The sequence below is a fragment of the Sinohyriopsis cumingii genome, chromosome 12 (genome assembly GCF_028554795.1).
Source record: "Sinohyriopsis cumingii isolate HCF-2022 chromosome 12, ASM2855479v2, whole genome shotgun sequence".
In the NCBI taxonomy this organism is placed as follows: Eukaryota; Metazoa; Mollusca; class Bivalvia; order Unionida; family Unionidae; genus Sinohyriopsis; species Sinohyriopsis cumingii.
In genome coordinates, this window is record NC_142972.1 from 15,566,518 (window position 1) to 15,586,842 (window position 20,325).

Consider the following 20,325-nt stretch of genomic DNA (forward strand, 5'->3'; position numbering starts at 1 on the left):
TTCCATGCTTAATTGCTGTAATTTTATGACAGTATAATGAATTTAATTCACCTTGCCAAAAGATAGAGTGTGCTTATGGTCAATCATCAGCATTGCTATTTACAGTGCTCTTTTTTTTTGAAAACCACTGGACCATTCTCAGACTGATTTGGCAATAGACATCCTAGCCTAAAGGTCTATAGGCTCTTACAATGATACTGATCTGCTGTTTAATTAAATATATGTCATTACTAAAATTAAAAAATCTTGAAACAACCTGTATTAAAAAATACTGAGTAGAATGTTTGACTGAAAGCATCCAGGTTTAAGAGCCTTTAAAGTCTGCACAGATAATACCCATCTGCCATCAAATTTGGCAACATGAAAGCAACCCCACCACCCCAGTAACTTCCTAAAATACTTAGAACTTATCCCAGTTTCATCATAAGCATTATTGTGCAAGTTCTTTGAAATGTGCACAAAAAATATTAATAATAATAATAATAATAATAATAATGTAACTTTATTTAAAGAGGGTGACATAATTATTGGCTTGGAACTAGTCCTCCTTTTGGCCTTTTGCATATTTGTTTACATAGTTACAGTGCACACGATAAGAGAAAGGAACATACAAGTCTTAATTCTTTCTAGAGAAAATTTCTTTAATCCTGTGTGCCTCCCAGCCACCCGAGAAAGAAAAAGACTTCCTCTCAAGCAAGCATTAGGGTGAAAATGCTAATTTATACATGTTAGCCTCTGGCTTACTCCAGTAATGCCCCACATCCATTACATACATCACATCTTGGTAGGGTTCCGTTTTCTTTTCATCAGGGATCTAAGAAAGACTGTCCTTAGAGAAACCTCTATGTCTGATTTCACCTGTTTTTGAAATCTGACTGATTGTTGTTGTCTGCATATGGGTCAGTAGATTTAATACTGTTACCTGATTTGAGTGGTAGACCACTTATGAAAATGAGAACTATGATTTTGCTAAGGACTGGTTCCTGTGGTACTACACATAACTGAGTCTTTAGTAGAAAAAACAGCCATTTATTTTGACAAACTGTTTTCTCATTGTTAGATAGGTTGTAAACATACTAGTTGTAGAATGGTCAAATTGATAAATTCTCAATTTATTGATAAGAATATTATGAGCAACAAGGTGGAAAGCTTTTCTAAGATCAATTAGTATGGATCAAATGAATTTCTCTTGATCTAAGGCAGCAATCCATCAATGTCTCATGCAGACCAAGGCCTTCATACAGGAGTGGAGTTTTTCTGAACTCTGATTGGTTTTGGTAAATTAAGTTATAGGTTGACACTTTTCAAAATATTTGGACAGAGTTGGTAAGATAGGTAGTTAGTGAGATCATCTTTGCTGCCTGACTTATGAATGGAGGTAATTTTTACCAATTTCCATGTCGGGGGCAACACAGAGGTGGATATACTTAGATAATTACAGATGTAAGATATAGGATATTTTTTTTTCAGCAGCAGTCTTCAGGAAACATTGTCCAGTATTATCAAGGTCTGTCGGTCTCGTTGTCTCAATAGTTTGTAAAAAAAAGGTTTAACTGTTTCATTAGTATTGTAGAGATAACTAATTTTGTGTTGGCTGGAACTTTCTCTAAACAGAAATTTCTCTGTTCAGAATGATTGGTGGAGCCTTCATTTTGGAAGCAATGCTGATGGAAAATTCATTAAATGCATTTACTATTTCAGCATTCACCTTGTGTAGGGATGTCTGTCAGCATTTTTCTTATCACACAACTCACTCATTTTAGCATATGTGGATAACTTACGAGTCCACTTCTAATGCAAAAGCAGGTGTGAATCCCACTTGTTCTTATAGAACCAGCAATAATAGTCTTTTAAATTTGCCTAACATTTGAAACTTTGAGTCAAAATTGGCAAATGAAAGTTTGATATATCACTCATTCTGTTGTCAAAATCAGTGTAGAAATTTAGAATCACTGTCATAAAATTTGCACATTTAATAAGAAATCATATTTTGTAAGATTATGTGTAACAAAGATATTTCTCAATAAATAACACAATATATCACAAAATGTTGGTCAGTGAAAATATTGATAAGTGCATACTAGTGGCAACTGTGTCAAATAGGTACCAATTCAAAAAGTCTTCTTAAGTGTTATTTGTGTTTCAGTTTTGTGTTTTAATTGGATTTAATTGTAATAATAGATGTGATGTGCCCTCATCTATTTAGATGTCAAAAAGAAAAGTATCATTATGGGGCTTTTGGATTTCGGTAGCTAATATAGGTTAAAGCCTTTTGTACTTCATAACTTTACCTTTAAATCACATGCAAGTGTATGATTTAAGCAAGTGCATACAAACATGAGGTGAGCCTTCCCAGTGCACACAAGTGAAGTTACTATACCAGGTCAGTGGAATGGCAAACATGCCAGCTGAAAGATCAATATACACTAGCAAATAGTTATCTGATTTTCACTGTTTGTAAATTAATCATCTGTTTGGGGCTGCTAATGTTTCCATTCCATATTTGCACATGAAGTCATCATTGGTTTTCCATTTCCACGAATGTGGTCTTGAAGTCCGCCATGGTAATTATTTTATCCTCAGTAGATATAGAGTAAGTACTTATTCGTGAATGCAACCATAATGAAGTTATTTTGTTCCCTCATTGCTCCACAGGCTGATCGTGTTCAGGTGCAATATATGTATGAAATTCCAAGCAAGCACTTTTCTTTTACTTGTACATCCTTCATACAATCATGGAGAATATCTTCTAGAGGAATACTTAATTCTCCTATGATTGTATGTTCCTGGGGCTGGGTACCATGTTCATTTAGAAATTAGCTGATTATCCTTGTACTCTTTGCCTCTTGTGATCTTTTTTCATCCAAGAATGTTACTCAGATAAGTGTTTCCTTCTTAAATATCATTTGAAATCTTTCTAGTTGAGTCATTGTTGGTTTAATATATTGGCTAGGAAATGTAACTGGGATGGATTTTGTGGTAAATCTCACTTCATCATTGTAGAAACAGTCTTATTTCCTGGTGTTTCCATGTGCTGATTCTGTGACTCCAAGCTGGCCTCAGATTTGTATTGGTACTTCAGAGTGGTCCCAATGGTCTATTTCTATCTTACCTTTGCTTAGACTACATTTGAACATATACAAGGGCCTGGTAACAACACTTTGACACAGATATTCATCGACAAGTGGAACAAAATTACTATTGATGTTAGCATCCACTGTCAACTAATCGAACTCCCCATCTGCAAATTCTGCAGCTTCTTCACTGTGGTTAGACTCCATTACTTACCATATATACTCACATATAAGCCAAATAATTTAGGAAATAATAAAGCATCAAAGAAGGGAAATCAGCTTATCCACGGTCCAATGTCTAAACTTGAATGGTTTTAAGTCTTTTTGTTGACTACTGTAATGGCTGTAAATCTTGGGACACGAAAAAATAAAATTTCCATGTCCTAAGACATGCATGTAAAAAGATTATTTTTGATGTCCCATTGCTTTTATTGAACTATTATAAAGTACTATGATTGATTTTGTTATTATTTTGCATGTGCATATTTTCGGATTTCTCCAACATGAAATTAAATAAAGGTAAATGCAGACTTCAAAATTTGCAAGCTGGTTGAGTTTACCTGGGAGTCCAGGGTGAGCTATAATGCGAGCACTTTCACAGTGGAAAGCATGCATAGCGTCACTTAAATCCTTATTTATTCCCAAACATATTAGATGCAGATTTTGCTTTATTCATTGTTTCAACCAAATTGCTTTCTTCCAGATAACATTTTAGCTGGTCCTTAATAGCTGTTTCATTTACATTGAATCGTGCGCTCACGAGTTACTTATTTTCAACGATATAAACAGCAGCAGAGATGGTGAACAGACCTTTTGCAAGAACATCATTTTTGAAAAAATAAAGCTTCCTACAAAAATGAAACAAATAAGGTCACTAACGCTAAACCAAAGCCTCTAACTTTACAGAGAGTTTCTCTAATTGGGTTTCTTTTATTCTAAATTGATCTTCCCTTTCTTCCTTCTCTCTTTGCGTATGAATCTCTCTCTCTCTCTCTCTTTCTTTCTTTCTTTCTTCTTTTTTTAACTGCATTTGCATCTGTGTCTCCTCTTTCTCTGATTGTAAATGCATTTGCTCTTTCTGTAACTGCATTGTACTTTTTGTAACTGCATTTGTCTTTATTTCTCTCTTTCTTTCTCATCTAACTGATTTGTATGTCTTTCTTTCTCTCTTTCCTCTCTCTCTCTCTCTTCTTTCTCAGATTGTAACTGCATCTATTTTTCTTCCTCCTGTAATAACATTTGTTCTTTCTTTTTCTCCAGTTGCAACTGCATTTGCATTTGTTTTTCTTCTTTATCTTTCTGTAGTTCCAGCTTCCTCAACTCCAATTTCATCTAGTATTTTAATTCTAATTCCTTTACTTTTATGTCAGAGTCTGATACAGACTTACTGATTGAAACCAAAGCACTTTTATCCAAAACATTCTTTTCTACTAAGTACTGGACCACAATATTTTTTATTTCTTGCTTCGTTAACCCTTTACCTTATACAGCATAGTGACAAAGTGCAACGCGCTATAAATAGAAGACCTGTTACCTAGTCGACCCCATACACATAGGCGTGCCTGTGAACTGTTAAGCAGTGTAGTGTATGTTATATTTGACAGCAATTTTAACCATTTTACATTTTTGGTACACATCTATTACATGTGGAAAAAAATTTAAGAGTAAAGTCCGATTGTTATAGCTGTGTAATTATTGTTCACGGAAGAATTTTTTATGTGCTATAAAATCTTGAGAGAACTCATTCACCGTCATGTCATTGAGGCAGTGTGACCAACCATAGCTGCCATTTCTCATACTTGAAATTTACAAGTTTTTTGTCTGCGTCTACATAACTAAGTCATCTGAATTTGATAATTTTAAAAACTAATTGCTGCCTACATCAGTATCAGAGCCTTTACCTAAGTTATTGAATCTTTCATAGTTGTGATTCTAATCATGAAAACTTCATAAATACTGAATGAAATCCGCGACCGCCATTTTGGAGAGTGGAGATTATGACCCAGTTACTTTGAATAGCAGATATCGACCAGTGCATAAACAGTGACCACATGATCTGACGTAATTGTCATTCGCAGAAATGAGTGTAGTATCTAATAATGGTTTTTCCTTGAAGGTGGCACTGCGAAAACTGGCTTAAAATGGCTGATGTTTACAGCCGATGTCAAAAGGCGCTTCCGTGCAACTGGAGTAGAGGCGTCAAAAGGCGCTTCCATGTGAATGGTATAGAGGCCTCCAAAGACGCCTTTACCTCAGAAAGATTATATTTTCTGGCAAGTTGAATTAATTCATCTTTTTTGAAAAGGTCTAATTGGTCCTGGGTAGGACATGAAAGAAAGATTTCCACTTTTGATGACATTTTAGAAAAAGGTTGCTGATTTCACTGAAGATTTCAAAAACTATGGGAATTCAAATTAAAAAAAAACAAACAAAGTTTTCTGAATTATTTTAGTAAAAATTAAAAAATCCAAGGACAAGCCCCCAATTCTTATGTTACGTGTTTAGACTCTAATAAGCAGTAACAACAGAAAGAGTGAAAGCAACAAACTTTGAAAGAATTTAACAAATAATTTATTACCCTGGAAAAAACAATGTAAAAATGAAAAATTAATAACTTAGGGTTTTAAGAATCAAATCCAAAAATAATCCAAGAATAATCCACTAATTAAATTTTAGAAGTCCTAGTAATAATATGTTCTAATGAATGTTTGTTCGAGTCCTGATGAAAACTCCAAAATGGAAGGTGATGATGTAAACTGTAGTCAGTATGGTGCTGTAGTGTCTACAGTTCTTTATTCTATAGACAATAATATTCCAGTGTTTGAATTTCCAAATAAAATTTAAAGAAATGTCTTTGTCCAAGAATTCTGTATGAGCACTAAAATATTTCCAGGAGAAAAAATTAATCTTTTAGAATCCAAATGAATAAAAATTAAAATGTAACTCCAAACTCATCACACACAAACACTATTCCAGTGTCCAAGGTAAAAGCCCAAACTGAGAAATATCTCTCTAAACATCACTATTAAATCTAATTACTGTACAATTTCAGAAAACCTAGAATCACGAAATAGAGGCTGTTTACAATCTAAAGTCACATACCCCCAGTATGACCTTGATAAAAACCAATCATTTTACTTTGAGAATAAAATAAAAATAGAAAGTTGTTTACTTGTCTCAGTGATTTCTAAATCAAGGTCAGGAACTAAGTTAAAAATTGAAAGAGTGTTTCTGTTATTAGGTGTTTATGAAAAGAGTCAGGTCAAACTGAATTTTCAGGAAAATATCAAATTCCTAGTAAACAAAGTTACATTACAAGGTACTTTGACATGTAATGAAATTAAAATAAAAAGATTTTAAAACTTACAAACAATTAAATTAAATCATTTATAAATTAAATCCAATATACATAACACATAAGTTTTCCTGTGCTGGATTTATAAGGCTCCTGACTGCTCTCCAATATTCCTCCAAGCTAAGTTCACTCTGAAGAGGATGTTCCTGTTTGACTTCATATGTATTCCAGAGCTTCATTTTGAAGTGCCTTTTTATTTTTGTGATTGCAATCAAAATTCTGTTGGCAAGTTGTGTCAGTGTAATTGAAAAAATACATGATGGATATAGACTTTTATGAATGATTTATCCAAACTTTAAAATAACTATCTTGCAATATATTTTAACTTATGTATTATATCTAGGACATTAATTTAATTTATGAAATACAAAGTTGTTTACCTTTGAAACACAAAATGCAAATTCTGGACCATTGCTACTCAATGCAGTCTCTTAAACTCTGATTCGAAACATGTAATAAGCAGTGGTTTCTTAGAAATGGGAGAAAGTGCACATTTTGGCATTGACATGAATTAAATCAAAATAAATATGAGAGCTATCCTTAACATCCCTCATCCATTTTGAAGAATACAATAACAAATTAAGCAAGATAAAAAGCCAAAATACGTAGGTGTTTCTGTTTTTATTTTCCCTGCACCAGACGGTCAGCCAATTTTCAGCAACGGCTGAGATGACATCATTAACCACTTCTGATCCCTTCATTACTTAAGCATCCTTCATTTTGCTCTAAACTTTACAAAATTACAGCAGTAGTGTAATCATTTAAGAGTTTGTTGTGTACACATGTTAGCCGCTCATTAACAGTTTTAATCCATTTACTCTGTCATGCATCATCATAGTGTTCATTATACTGTTGAAACATTTCTTTTTACCAGTTGACTTGTTTTGGCTGATTTCTCTAATGTTTTGATAAAATGCATAAAACTACAGTGTATTTTTCTTTCTTTCTTATTCATTTTATAAAAATTCATTCTTTTAATTTTCAAAAACAGTTGATACCAAGTATAACGTTATTTGCAGTAGATGGCCTTTAAATTGGTAAATTGGTAATTTTAGCCTAGATAAGTAGAGATTATTGTAACAATATTGACAGTGGAAATCTATCACAGTATATGTTCTAATTCATGTCCCCAGTTTGCAATCATGCACACACAACACATTATATTATTTTAGCATTGATAACTAATGTCCTTTAAAGTTGCATGGTTTTTGTTAAGTTTTAAAAAAAAGTCTTAAAGCATTTAAAACCGAAGATTAGATTCTCTTAATTTATTTTATAGCTAATTGAAATTGATCAATCTGGCTATCATATTTTGAAATAAACCGTAGTAGTATCTTTTTGTTGGATGTGGATTGTATTTTGCAGTAAACATTGGACTTGAAATTATATTTTGCAGTAAACTGTTAAGCAAAAGCTTATTTTACTTTCACTCAACTTATTAAGGCTTATCTAGAAGCAAGTTGCATGTCACTTCTAAATGGAATTTTGGTGAAACATGGATTAATATATTTTTCATTTCATGGTTCTTTAAAACATGCTTAGATCATATTTCACTTCATTACTGAATACTTCAAAAATGTACCAAATCTAGAAAATCTGATGAATGATCAAGTAACTAATAGCTCCTTCATGGTTAGTTATTCAGTAATTGGGAAAGTGGGTTTTCAGTCAAACTTGCAAGCAGTGGAGTGTTTCAGATAAAATGTTCACGGCAAATTAGGTAAAATTCTTCATCATTACATGCATTTTTTTATGTTTACAGAGTTCATGTTAATTCATTTCCAGGTGTGACATTCCTGTAATTATCATGGGAGAGACAGGCAGTGGTAAAACCAGACTGGTGAAGTTTCTTTGTGCACTTCAGACCCCACCTGGAACTGATGTCAAGAATATGATACTTATGAAGGTAATTAAAGCATTCTAAGTGTGTCATGATGGACATACATGGCCAGGTTTCTGTATACACTTGTATGTTACAGACCCCACCCTGAATTGATGTCAAGAATATGATACTTCTGAAGGTAAGTAAAGCATTCTAAGTGTGTCATGATGGACATATATGGTGAAGTTTCTCTGTGTACTCTAGACACTACCTGGAAATGATATCAAGAATATGATACTTTTAAAGACAATAGTTATAGGCTAATTGGGTTTCCTTCCATGGCAGATAATATGATGAAGCCATGTCTCTCATTACATCACTCTTCTCTACCCATTACCAGTTTGATGTTTATACAAAAGCTTTAGTTCTGCTTCATCTCATACCTTCAACACACCGCTCTGGTGGCCTAGTGGTTAGAGCGTCCGCCTCAGAAGCAGGAGGTCATGTGTTCAATCCCTGACCAAGTCATACCAAAGACTTATCAAAATGGTACTAACAGCGGCCTCGCTAGGTGCTCAGCATTAAGAGTTTAGTGTTAGGACTGGTCGGCCTGGTGTCAGGATAATGTGACTGAGTGGGACATCATGTTACATGTCTGGGGTATGATGCCCCAGTGCTGAGACATCATTATAACTGCCACACTGCAGACATGATAGGGATATGACTGAAAAATTGTTAAAGCTACATTAAAAATCCTAATCACACACACACACACACACACACACACACACACACACACACACACCCCTTCAACAAACCTTGCAGGTTGATTGCCCCTAGTATACAGAAAGTAAAGGTTAAAGATGGCTGACAGAAAAGATGGAAATCATTTTGCTTATGTTTGCATTCAAGACTATCATGCAAAATTTATTCCATAAATGGTAGCATTTGACTATATGTAGTTGATTTATATTTATTTTATGTGTGCTCTTTGTTTTCTTGTGTGTGCTGCTTTCGCTTAGAGGGAACATTGATCACTGTGGGTCCTAGCTAGTCCTCTTTTAAAATCATTGGTTGAGCATAATGGAAGAAAAATGGGTTTCTTCTGTACTAAAGGAAGACTACTAGCTTCATTTCCAGCAGCATCTCGTTCAGTTAAGGGAAGAATTGCTCACTCTTCAGCAGAACGATGTGGCAAATGACCAGTCTCCAGCTTATACTCCCAGATTTTCCTGGTCTCCATAAAAGGTGGAATATACATTGTTTTGGTTAATCAGTTAATCACTAATCTTTCTGCTTTGAAATATTTCTTCAGAAGGAGGAACATTCAAGATGGAGACTGTCTCCTTGGTCAGGAATACCATAGGGTCCATTAACTGGGCAGTCTCTATCAACCTTTCAGGATGAATATCTTCACATCCTCATTTTTTCATCATGCAGGAAATGCCACTAGTCTTGCCTGGATTTGGAGATTTTCCAATTTTGATCTCTACTATTTAGCCTTGTCTCTGCTCCTTGATTTTTTCCCCAGGGTTATGGAAGTTGTTGCCACTCACATGAGGGCTCTGGGGATTCCTGTTCTACAGTATTTTAATGACTGGCTGTTGTACAGGGGCCTCAAAGAGTCCATTTTGCAGGATTTGTCCCACTGCTGGTCCACAGTGATGTGGCTGGGACTCATTCTGAATCTAGAGAAATTATAGCTAATCTATTGACCTTCGGTTTGGAGTACTTATTTGGAGCCAGAAGGGGTTGTCCTTCAGGGATAATAGAAGAGGTAAGGTTGTTTTTTATATAGCCCTTTGGGGTGTTGCGGAGAGGTAAATATATCTCAGTCAAAGTAGTAATCACTGTGTTATGATTTTTGAAAAACATGTCTGTAGTAGCATAACTCAGGCACAGGTGACAAGGAGGTATGCGTGCTCCTCTTTGGATAGAGGTTTGGAAGTTCCTTTGCTTGGCAGCCACAGGTAAATATCCTCCATATTTGTCACATTTGCTTATACCTTCCCATCAATCTGAATGATCTCACATGTGATTCACAGAGTCAGGACTTGATAGTCCCTCTGTGGCTTCAGTGATCAGGCTTCAGTGATCTAGCACAGAACATTATCATAGGGGAGGGACCTGCTTGCAGCACAGTGGGTCACTTCAAAAGCAGCTCACAGAATCTCCACCTTCACTGTTGCCTCATCTAAACCAATTAATCTGATACAACAAGTTTTCAAGCAAGGTTGCACACTGCATCATCCAGGTTAGGAGATAGTCCATGTCCATGATCAGCAATGCAAAGTGGAGAACATTTTGTAGTAGGTGCAGTTGAAAACACATGATCCAAGCTGCCCTTCTCTGAGTGCAGTGGCTGAATTTCTTCTGTTCATGTTTGGAGAATATCCAGTTAAGGGCCATATGCTCATTTAAAATGCTGAAGTTCTCTAAATGTCCTGCCATTGGTTTTGCACACTTATGTCTAGACGGAATATCTTGAGTATTTTATGAACATTGATTGCCCCCTTTATGAACTTTTGGGTGCAACTTCTTTTGAGAACTTTACTCTTAAAACTGTTTTCCTGCTGTCCTTAAGTGTCTGTGAGGAAAAGGAGCAAGCTTTTCACCTTGTCTATATAAAAGGTTGTTCACAGTTCTGTGAATCTCTGTGTCACTTCTTTTTCTCCTACTTTTTTGGGTGAGAAGGCAGCTACCCTCAGGAGCTCCATTACAAAGTGACATCCCAAGTCTAATTTGTATCTGTACTGGGGATGGTTAACATAGCCGTTTCTGCCAAGTTAGGGCTTTATGATTCTATATTGCTGCTTCAAAAGGGGTAAGTAAGTGTTGAAAGCAGCTCTTCCTTAGCTACTGCAAATAAACAAAATTAAAATATGACAAATAACAATCATAGCTTGGACTACACCCTAAGCTGGCTACAACACTGTATTTGATCTGGTATTGGATGCATTGAGGCTATTTTAATAACAAATAAGCACCTATTATGAACTTACTACTCTGCTGCATGTCAGAATAACTATCAAATACTTGTGCAGGTCTCCTGTTTATACAGAATGCATCATATGACTGATTAAAAAGTTAACTTTTCTTTGAAGAGCATTTGTTTCCCCTAATGGCAGAGTAACATGCTATGTATACACGTAGGGCCAAAGTCTTTATGGAAAATAATTGCCATTGTGTTTCATGTGTGAGGATTGCAAGCTATGATGGAAATTCTAGTATGAGTCCTCCAAACTTCATGTGGATAGTACCAGTTGCAAACCTGTAACTGTATAACTGTGCATAAACATAAGACTCCCCCAAAACTTATTTTCTTTACTTAGAAATATCAATCCTATATATATATATATATATATATATATATATATATATATATATATATATATATATCAGTGCTCTCATGCTGTAAAAACTTGCTCCAGCCATATAAGACGAATATTATTGCTTAACTGGGACTATTCTGCCTGGCCATGATAGAACTTGCAATAAAGTAATCTTCATGCAGAAATCATGGAAGAACTAGAGTAACAATCTCTGATCAAACTTTATGTTGAAATACATTTTGATCTTGATCAGCCAGTGTCTTATACTGTAAAAATTCCATTGGCTTTGTCAGTGCTGCACGAATATCTTCGTGATGTGTAAGATGATTTTGCCATTGATGTGACACTCGCTGTATTATGCCTCAACTTTATATATAAGAGTTGAATTACAGAGAATTAAGCATTCCTGGTATTAATGTCAGTCTTGGGAGATATTTATTTTTGTTTAATTGAGAAGATTTATTTATTTAATTCAATCATTATTGGAATTACATAGTATTTGAACTACTTGGAATCATAGCTGTTTGGAATTAATGTGAAATCATTTAAAGAAATTTTTGGATCGTCCTGATTCATCAGTACTGTTGGTACATCAGTACAGTAGTGAACATTATTCATAGTACCACTGGTACTCATTTTGATTATTCTATACTTTTAGACTTGATTGAACATGTAGGACTATTTAGGATTTCATTCACCTTACTATAAGGTATTTTTAATTTTCACTTTCTATTTTATGGAAGTAAATTATGTTTTCACTTTTACAATAGAAACAACACAGATTCACTGTGCAGTCACTGGAGATTCAAAGAAGAGCAATTGCATACCCACCATGAATCTGCCAAATAATTTGCAGTGGAAGAATATCATAATAACAATAATCTTTCAATAATGTCAATGGTGTCATCACTCAGCAATCCAGTCATGCATCAAAAACTCATTTATCTTAATGGCAGTGGTGGATCTGTTCAAACTACATATACGATTAACTTGATTTGCAAACCAGGATGTGATTATGTTAGTGCAGGTATAAAGGCTCACAAAAGAAATAGACATACATCATAGTTTCTTTCTATTCTGTCGTCACATGTGGGATCTGGCGTGCATGAGTTTAAAGAACAATCTGTATGTGATTATTTGTGATGATATCTGTATGGTTCCCCAAAAACTACTAAAATTCTTCCTTGCATGGCTGTTTTAAAAACTCGTGTGTGTGATTGTGCACAGAAATTAGGGACAACTACCTCTAACTGTAAAGTACCTCAGATTATTACAAAGAAATCCACATTGATTATCGTGCCATAGATGAACCAATAAAACTCATGCACTTGAAAATCAGATCATGTCCAGTGCTCACAGATTCATGCAAATTTTCTGGAATACCTAAAAAATTTCCTGCACATGTGAATTCCTGTTTTGAAAAACAAGTGCACAATGAACTTCAGCAGCAATTGCTCACCATATGAGAATTTGTTGCAGCATTAAAACCATCTGCATGCAGGAAAATGTCCAGCAATAAACTGTCTGACAGTAAACTGTCCAGTTACAGTTCACAGTGCATAGTGATTGACCATATGAGACCAAAAACATGTCTGAATAATTGACAGTTGCAGTTAATGTTTAAATATGGCATGTCTCATGTTGCAGGTTTAATACATGTCAAAGTTGTTGATGGTAGTTTTAGCTGTCCCAGTCAACCCCAGCCCCCCTCTCCTCCTTGTGAGGTACACAATCATTGATTGTGAGAAAATTATTGTCATACCAAAGCAGCAACCAAAATCGTCAGTGACACAGATTTGACCTCACCATCAATAGTATTCTTGCAATAGCACAACAGCAAAACAATAATTGGTGCAATTGCAAAATCTACTTGCAAATGTTATGGATTATCATGCTGGTGATTCTATATGGTTCACCATGGCTCACTGGGTCATCAGTGCAGGAATGTGATGCTTACGTGCCTTGAGTGTAACTGTGATTTGATAAATTAAACAAGACTTACCAAGTCGAAGTTTGATTGTAATTTCATGAACCCCATAAGTGCCTTAGTGATCACATGAGATGAGATGACGCTGGTCACGTGGTTGGTCAGTCTTGAGAGCAAAAGAAATGGAAGCCTCAATGTGTTATTGGGTGGGAAGTATTAAGGGTGGGCATGTGATCACTAAGGCACTTATGGGGTTCATGAAATTACAATCAAACTTCGACTTGGTAAGTCTTGTTTAATTTATCAATTTCACTTCCCCCATAAGTGCCTCGTGATCCCATGAGATTTCAGAGCGAGGCTTCCATTTATGGAATTGATTAACAACAAGTAAAACCCGAAAAAGAAGAAATTTTATATGTTGATATCAAAGCAGACAACCCAAAATTAAGATGTACATTTCATTACCATTATACAATTCTGGATGCAGACAAAACCTTTGTACTGAATTCAGTCTGGTCTGTAACAGGCTTCTTATAAAATTTCCTGAAAGTACAGGCACTAGCCCAGCCAGCTGCCTTCAAAATTGTACCCAATGGTACCCCTTTTGCACAGGCTGCAGAAACAGATGCAGCCCTTGTGCTATGAGCCTGGAAAACTGTGGTATCAATACCAGACTTTCTCATAACAGTCTTTATCCAGTTTGATATTGTGCTTTTGGCAACTTTTTTATGTGGAGATTGTGTGCTGATAAATAACTGTGTTTCAGAATTTCTCAAAAGCTTAGTCCGTTGCAAATAACACTGTAAACAAGAAACAACACACAATTTTTTGTCAAAAGGATAAGATTCAAAAACAAAAGGTTCCAGGTGTTTACCTGGTTTAGATTGTTTCAGCAATGAAGAAATGTGTATTTGTACACTGTTTACACCAAATTTAATGCCATTTGTCTGCATAAGGTGAAGTGTCTGACACCTCTGTCCTGTCAACAAAGCAAGCAGCATGACTAACTTCATAGTAAGTTCCTGTAACGATAATTGGTCATTGCCTTGTAAAGAGAGAAAATAGTTAAACACAAGCCGCACATCCCACACAAAAGTGTATTTTGGAAATGAAGGCTTTGCAATGAACACTCCTCTCATAAATCTCTTAAGTAAAATATTCTTGCCGAGTCTGGATTTAGAAGTAAGACTAACTAATGATGAAATTGCAGATCTAGCTGTATTTACAGAACTATAACCTAAACCTCTATCTACTAATTCTGTTAAAAACTCTATAACAATAGTCACAGGTGGGTCAAATGGATTAATCTGTCGCTGATTTGAAAATAGCATCCACTTTTGGAGATGACCCCAATACTGTTTTTTAGTTGATGTTCTCCATGAATTGATGATGAGGCAGGCAGCCCTCTCTGATAATCCTTGACTTTTGAGTGCTGTCCTGATAAGTGAAAAACACCCATCTTCAATTTTTGGAGGGGGTGTCGTCATTGTGGATTGTGTGCCAAGTGTAGAATGTCTTGTGGACGTGGCAGTAGAAAACAAGGACCGACTACAGCATGCAGGAGACTCGGAAACCAGGGTTGCGTTGTCCATAGTGGTGCCACCAAAATAACATCTGCTTCGTCTTGGGCCATTTTTTGCAGCACTGCTCCCAACATACTGAAAGGTGGAAAACAATAATGACGATTGTAATTCCATTTTAAAGAAAAAGCATCAACTGCTATAGCTTTTGGGTCAGGTCGGTATGAAACATAACTCGGAACTTGGTGATTTAGCCTGGAAGCAAATAAATCCACATCTATGTGCCCATACACTTTAATGATTGCATTGAAGACTGTAGCACTTAACTTCCATTCAGAATCATCATTTATGTTTCTAGACAATCTATCTGCATCACAATTTAGTGTTCCCGGCAAATGAGAAACACTTAACCAGATACCCCTAACTGTACACCACAGCCAGATATCACGCGATAATTTATGCAGTTTAGAAATGCGGCCCCCCATTTTTTTCACATATGAAACTGCTACAGAGTTATCCATGTAGATGCGCACATGTGTGTTCGTCACTTTGGAACAAAAAGATTGTAATGTCAAAAAACATGCTTTCAGTTCCAAGAAATTAATATGATACAGTTGTTCCTCTTGATCCCAATGACCACCTGTTTCAGCTTTGGTTGTATGATTTACTCCCCCCCAACCAACAAGGGAGCTGTCACTGGTCAAGACAACTTGTGGTTCACCATGTGAAACCACTTTATAACTGGCGGACACATTAGATATCCACCAAGATATACACTGTCGGCTCTCTTCCGAAAGAGACAAATAAGCATCGAAATTACCTTTATGTATCTTTAAGTATTTATCTTTTTCATGTTCTAGATCTTTATAATATAAAGGTGCATACTCTACGCCTGGTTCGCAAGCAACAAGCATTCCCACAAGTTGAGCTAATTCACGAATAGTGATGTTCCGTTTCCGCAATATGTCAGAACAATGAGCAACGATACTGTCTGCTTTATCTTGAGTTAGTCGGACAGTCATTGTGACAGAGTCTAGCAAAAATCCAACAAATACTATTTTTTGGGTGGGTTCAAACACAGATTTTCTGGGGTGAACGGTTAAGCCCAAGCCATCAAATGTACGAACTGTTTCCATAACATTTTGCCTACACTGATCATAAGATGCCCCTAACAAACAACTATCGTCAATGTATGCCACATTTGTGAACCCTTTTTGTCTCAATGATGCAAAAACTGGCTTCAGTAGCTTGGTGAAAACGCGTGGTGCAGATGCCAAACCATTTGGCAAACAGGTAAATTCATATATATTCCCAAACCACTGAAAACGCAAATATTTCCTATGTATCTGAGCCACAGGAACAGAATAGTAGGCATCCTTCAAATCAACAGATGCAAAGAAACAATTTTTTCTCATGGCATTAACAGCTGTTTTCAAAGTTTCCATTTTAAAATGTATCTTCTCAACATTTGTATTGAATTGTTTTAAATTCAAAATAAGTCTCATAGACCCATCTTTTTTAGGTCTAATAAAAATGTTTGAAAAATACTGTCCAGGTTTTGAATAAACTTTACGAATAATACCTTTTGCAAGAAAATTATTAATTTCAGCATTTATCAGTTTCTCTTCAGTTATTGAGACTTTAAGTTGGTTAGGTATACACGTTTGCACAGGTTGCTGTTCAAACTCTATTTCATAGCCTTTCACAGTATTCAGAATCCAAGGATCTGAAGTAATATTCTGCCATGCATCAAACCATGCTGAAATTTTCCCAGCAACAAAATTGTCAGGTGTATTGATCATACAAGAAACATATGTACTTACATGAGGCTGCATACAAATAGCCTGGGAAGATCTTACTGATCCTTCCGATGTTTGAGAAATCCAGTTCCTTGTTTCTGGACTTTTTTGAAACCCTGTCTCCAGCGATGATTTTGCTGCCCCTGATAATTTCGGTGCCGGAGGTGTCCGGTCCGTGAATAAGAACGTCCTAAAAAAGGTACATTGCTTTTAAAATTTGATGCCACCTGACGTTTTGCTGCTTCTTGTTGCTTTTTTCCCAGCAGCTGAGTCCCAGCCTTCTGGGATTCATTTAGCTTAGTTACCTGCCCATTCAGGTTATCTCCAAAAAGCCAGTCTGTGATGGGATTCGATGCAGCACAGATGGGCTGATACATGTCGGTTAGCTCAGGTTTTATTAAGTCACGACGCTTAAAACTGAAGTCGCTGAACAAAAACGATGACATTTTAAAAGTATCCATGACAAGGTCCCTAACTGAATCTAACGGCAATTCTCGAAGATTGTTTCTATGCTTTTTGAACAATTCCAATGCCCTTAAGGTAGGGACCAAAATTTGCCCTAACTGAGTTTGCAACTTTTGCAGTAGTATATCCACACTCTTTGCCTGTTTTGACATTGCATTCCAGACCTCAATATTGACTCTTGGCACCTTTAAATTGTCACAATTGCCTGGTCTGGGATACTTCTCCTGCAAGGGTTTTAGCTTGTCGGAGGTTAACACAGAACGTAGTCCTTTATTGAGGACTTCCGCTAATTTGTCATCCACATTTGGACCAGCTTTTTGATGTTCCAGGACAAAACTTTCCAAGTCCGTAAACAAATCATCATCATCATTTGCACTGACCTCTGAATCTGCATCTGGCATAATTAAACCTGCAACATCCACATCCGAGTCGACGTCCCCTTTATCGTGCACAGTGTCCAAATCCTTTTCAAACTGCCCTAGGTGTGCCGATCCTGCAGAAACCGCAGTTGATGTGTTTGGCATTTGGGTTTGATTAGAAACACTCGCCAAGATCTGTTCCATTTTTGTCATGCGCGCATGCATTTTGGACACAACATCCGCGTTTTGTGTCCACAACTGACATTGCATGGCCAATTCTTTATCCAGGGTAGCCATATTGATTGTTTGGGCGGAAATCACGTGACTTGCGCCAGTATCAGACAATGACGTCATGTCTTCTTGTCGTAATGGTCGACTTAATGTAGCTTTCCCCAGCTGCCCAACATGTGCCCCACTAGACCTCATACCTATGGTGGCAGTTGCTGATGGCGAATGCATTCGTTTCCCCATCAGACCCGTACCGGAAACCGTACTCACATCATCTGTGACGTTTCCTTTGCGTTTGCGACAATTTTTGAGTATTTCACTCATTAAGCCTGTCCCCTCTGGGAACTGCCTTGGGTGGTCCGCACCCTCCATTTTCTTGACACTGAAGTTCACTGAAAACTCGCAAAAGTTGGGAAACTATCTGCAACACTTTGCCTCTGCAAAGGTGCAACCCAGTTTGCGGAAATTAGTGCTTCGGAATGCACAAACCCGATGACTGCCAAACTTTTCTCCCGCAGTCGTATATTACGCTGTTAATTTTTGGTGTTTTCTTCTTTAATTTGCTCCCAAACTGTACTCTTCATGCAACCGTTGTTCTCTGACCAACCACGTGACCAGCGTCATCTCATCTCATGGGATCACGAGGCACTTATGGGGGAAGTGAAATAAGGTGCTTCTCTGCTGACTAAATTAGTCCATGTTAAAACCCATTCGGGTGTCAGTCGCTTGTTCCCAGGTATCACCTACAATTCCTCATAGATAAAACCACACTGGGATGCTGGTGACCTGCGATGGTGCAACTGATTTTAACGGCCATTGCAGCCCTGGTGGTCACAAAAGCAGTTATCCTTGGTGCAGCTGGATATATATCAGACATGTTTCATAAAGCAGATGGGAGCAGTGTTGGCTGCCAATGTTGGGTGACCAGTGTTTTTTTCCTTCCATTTATGAACCCAATGGGGCTCACTGTGATGATGCTGGTGGCAAAATAAAAATAGGTCTGTAGCATCAACTAGCCCCCCAGGGGCACACCAGAGCTATTCTGATACTAAGCCACCTGTAACATGTGTAATACTGTTATCTAACTTTGATTTAATCACATTAGCGCAAAAGAAATGAAGGAAACATTTTTGTGGTATTTTATTAACTATGAATCACCAACTTGACCATTGACCAATAATGGTTAACCAGGTGATACCAGAATAATCAATCTGGATTCACATGATGGCACAGGCATGCACTGGCTTGCATATTTTGAATCATCCACATAAAATGCCATTGTAGACATCAATGTTACCAACACAGACATGCACCGAGCTGCCAATCTGTGTGCATAAAGCCATCAAGATACATAAGGCAATTGTGGGTCTCTGACCACTTTCATATAACATTGTGAAATCCAAACACACATGCATAATAATAATAATAATGAGGACTTGGTATAGCACCTAATCTTTAGAAGCTCTAAGTGCTTTACAACATTAGACAACACCTATAAGATTAAAAACATATATAATGATATGATTACAAAAACAAACACCATGAAATTAGAAAACAGAGAAAAACATGCTGAGAATATTTAAGGTAGGAAACATTATTAGGTCTTTAAGTTTGTTCTTGCAGTCGAAATAAGTGAGTTTTGAGAGCACTCTTGAATGGGATCAGTGTGTCTTTGTGTCTAAGTTCAGTGGGCAATTCATTCCACGTTGCTGGGCCCTGGTATGCAAAAGAACACTGTCCAAATGACTTTGTTTTCATAGTGGGAATAATGGGCATACAATTGTCAGAAGAGGAGCATAAGTATCTTGCTGGTGTGTACACATGGGTGAGGTCGGATAGGTATGTTGGACTAGAGTCCGTCAGTGAAACATTGCACAGAGAACAAATTTTGTGTTTGATTCTGGATTGAATGGATAGCCAGTGTAGGGTACAGAGCAGTAGGGAGGTTTGCTCTGATCGTGGTACTCTAAATGTGATCTGAGCAGCTGTGTTTTGAACTTTTTGAAGTTTCTGGAGCAGATATTGAGATGAACCAGACAGAATTGAATTAAAATAGTCCAGTCTTGAAAGTACTAATGATTACACAAGCGTTTTAGTGGCATCAACCAAAATATATTTGCAAATGGAGCTGATGCGTCTCAGCACATGATATGCAGCCTTGCATATGTTCATGACATGTTTGTGCAATGTGAGAGTACTGTCCAGAGTAACACCTAGGTTTCATACTGATTGTTTGAATTTAATGTTGGTGTTGCCGATATTTATTGTTTGAGGTAAAGGATGTGAATGAGAAAGTCTTTGTGTTGTAATCAGAATGACCTCAGTTTTATCATCATTCATCTGGAGCTTGTTACATGTCATCCATGATTTCACATCAGAAATGCACCTCTCTACACCTTGGATGCTAGCATCAACTTCAGTTGGGTGGCTGGATTTGTATATTT

At 36.6% G+C, this 20,325-nt stretch overlaps 2 protein-coding genes across 2 annotated transcripts in view; one reads left to right on the forward strand and one right to left on the reverse strand.

Moving 5' to 3' along the window:
• LOC149786029 (E3 ubiquitin-protein ligase rnf213-alpha-like) overlaps positions 1-20,325 on the forward strand; it is a 598,535-nt gene that overhangs the window by 288,259 nt on the left and 289,951 nt on the right. The window contains exon 37 of the mRNA XM_089976317.1: positions 8,215-8,335. Coding sequence (XP_089832443.1) covers positions 8,215-8,335 — 121 coding nt within the window. The remainder of the gene's footprint in view (positions 1-8,214; positions 8,336-20,325) is intronic.
• LOC149786030 (uncharacterized) lies at positions 13,904-18,541 on the reverse strand. Its single transcript, XM_089976316.1, has 2 exons — positions 16,854-18,541; positions 13,904-15,168 (listed from the first exon to the last, which is right to left on the reverse strand). The coding sequence occupies exon 1, from the start codon at positions 18,251-18,253 to the stop codon at positions 16,886-16,888; it is 1,368 nt and encodes a 455-aa protein (XP_089832442.1). The 5' UTR covers positions 18,254-18,541; the 3' UTR covers positions 13,904-15,168; positions 16,854-16,885.

Coding starts and splice junctions, on each gene's coding strand:
- LOC149786030 (XM_089976316.1), bottom strand. CDS start 18,253: ATGGAGGGTGCGGACCACCCAAGGCAGTTCCCAGAGGGGACAGGCTTA.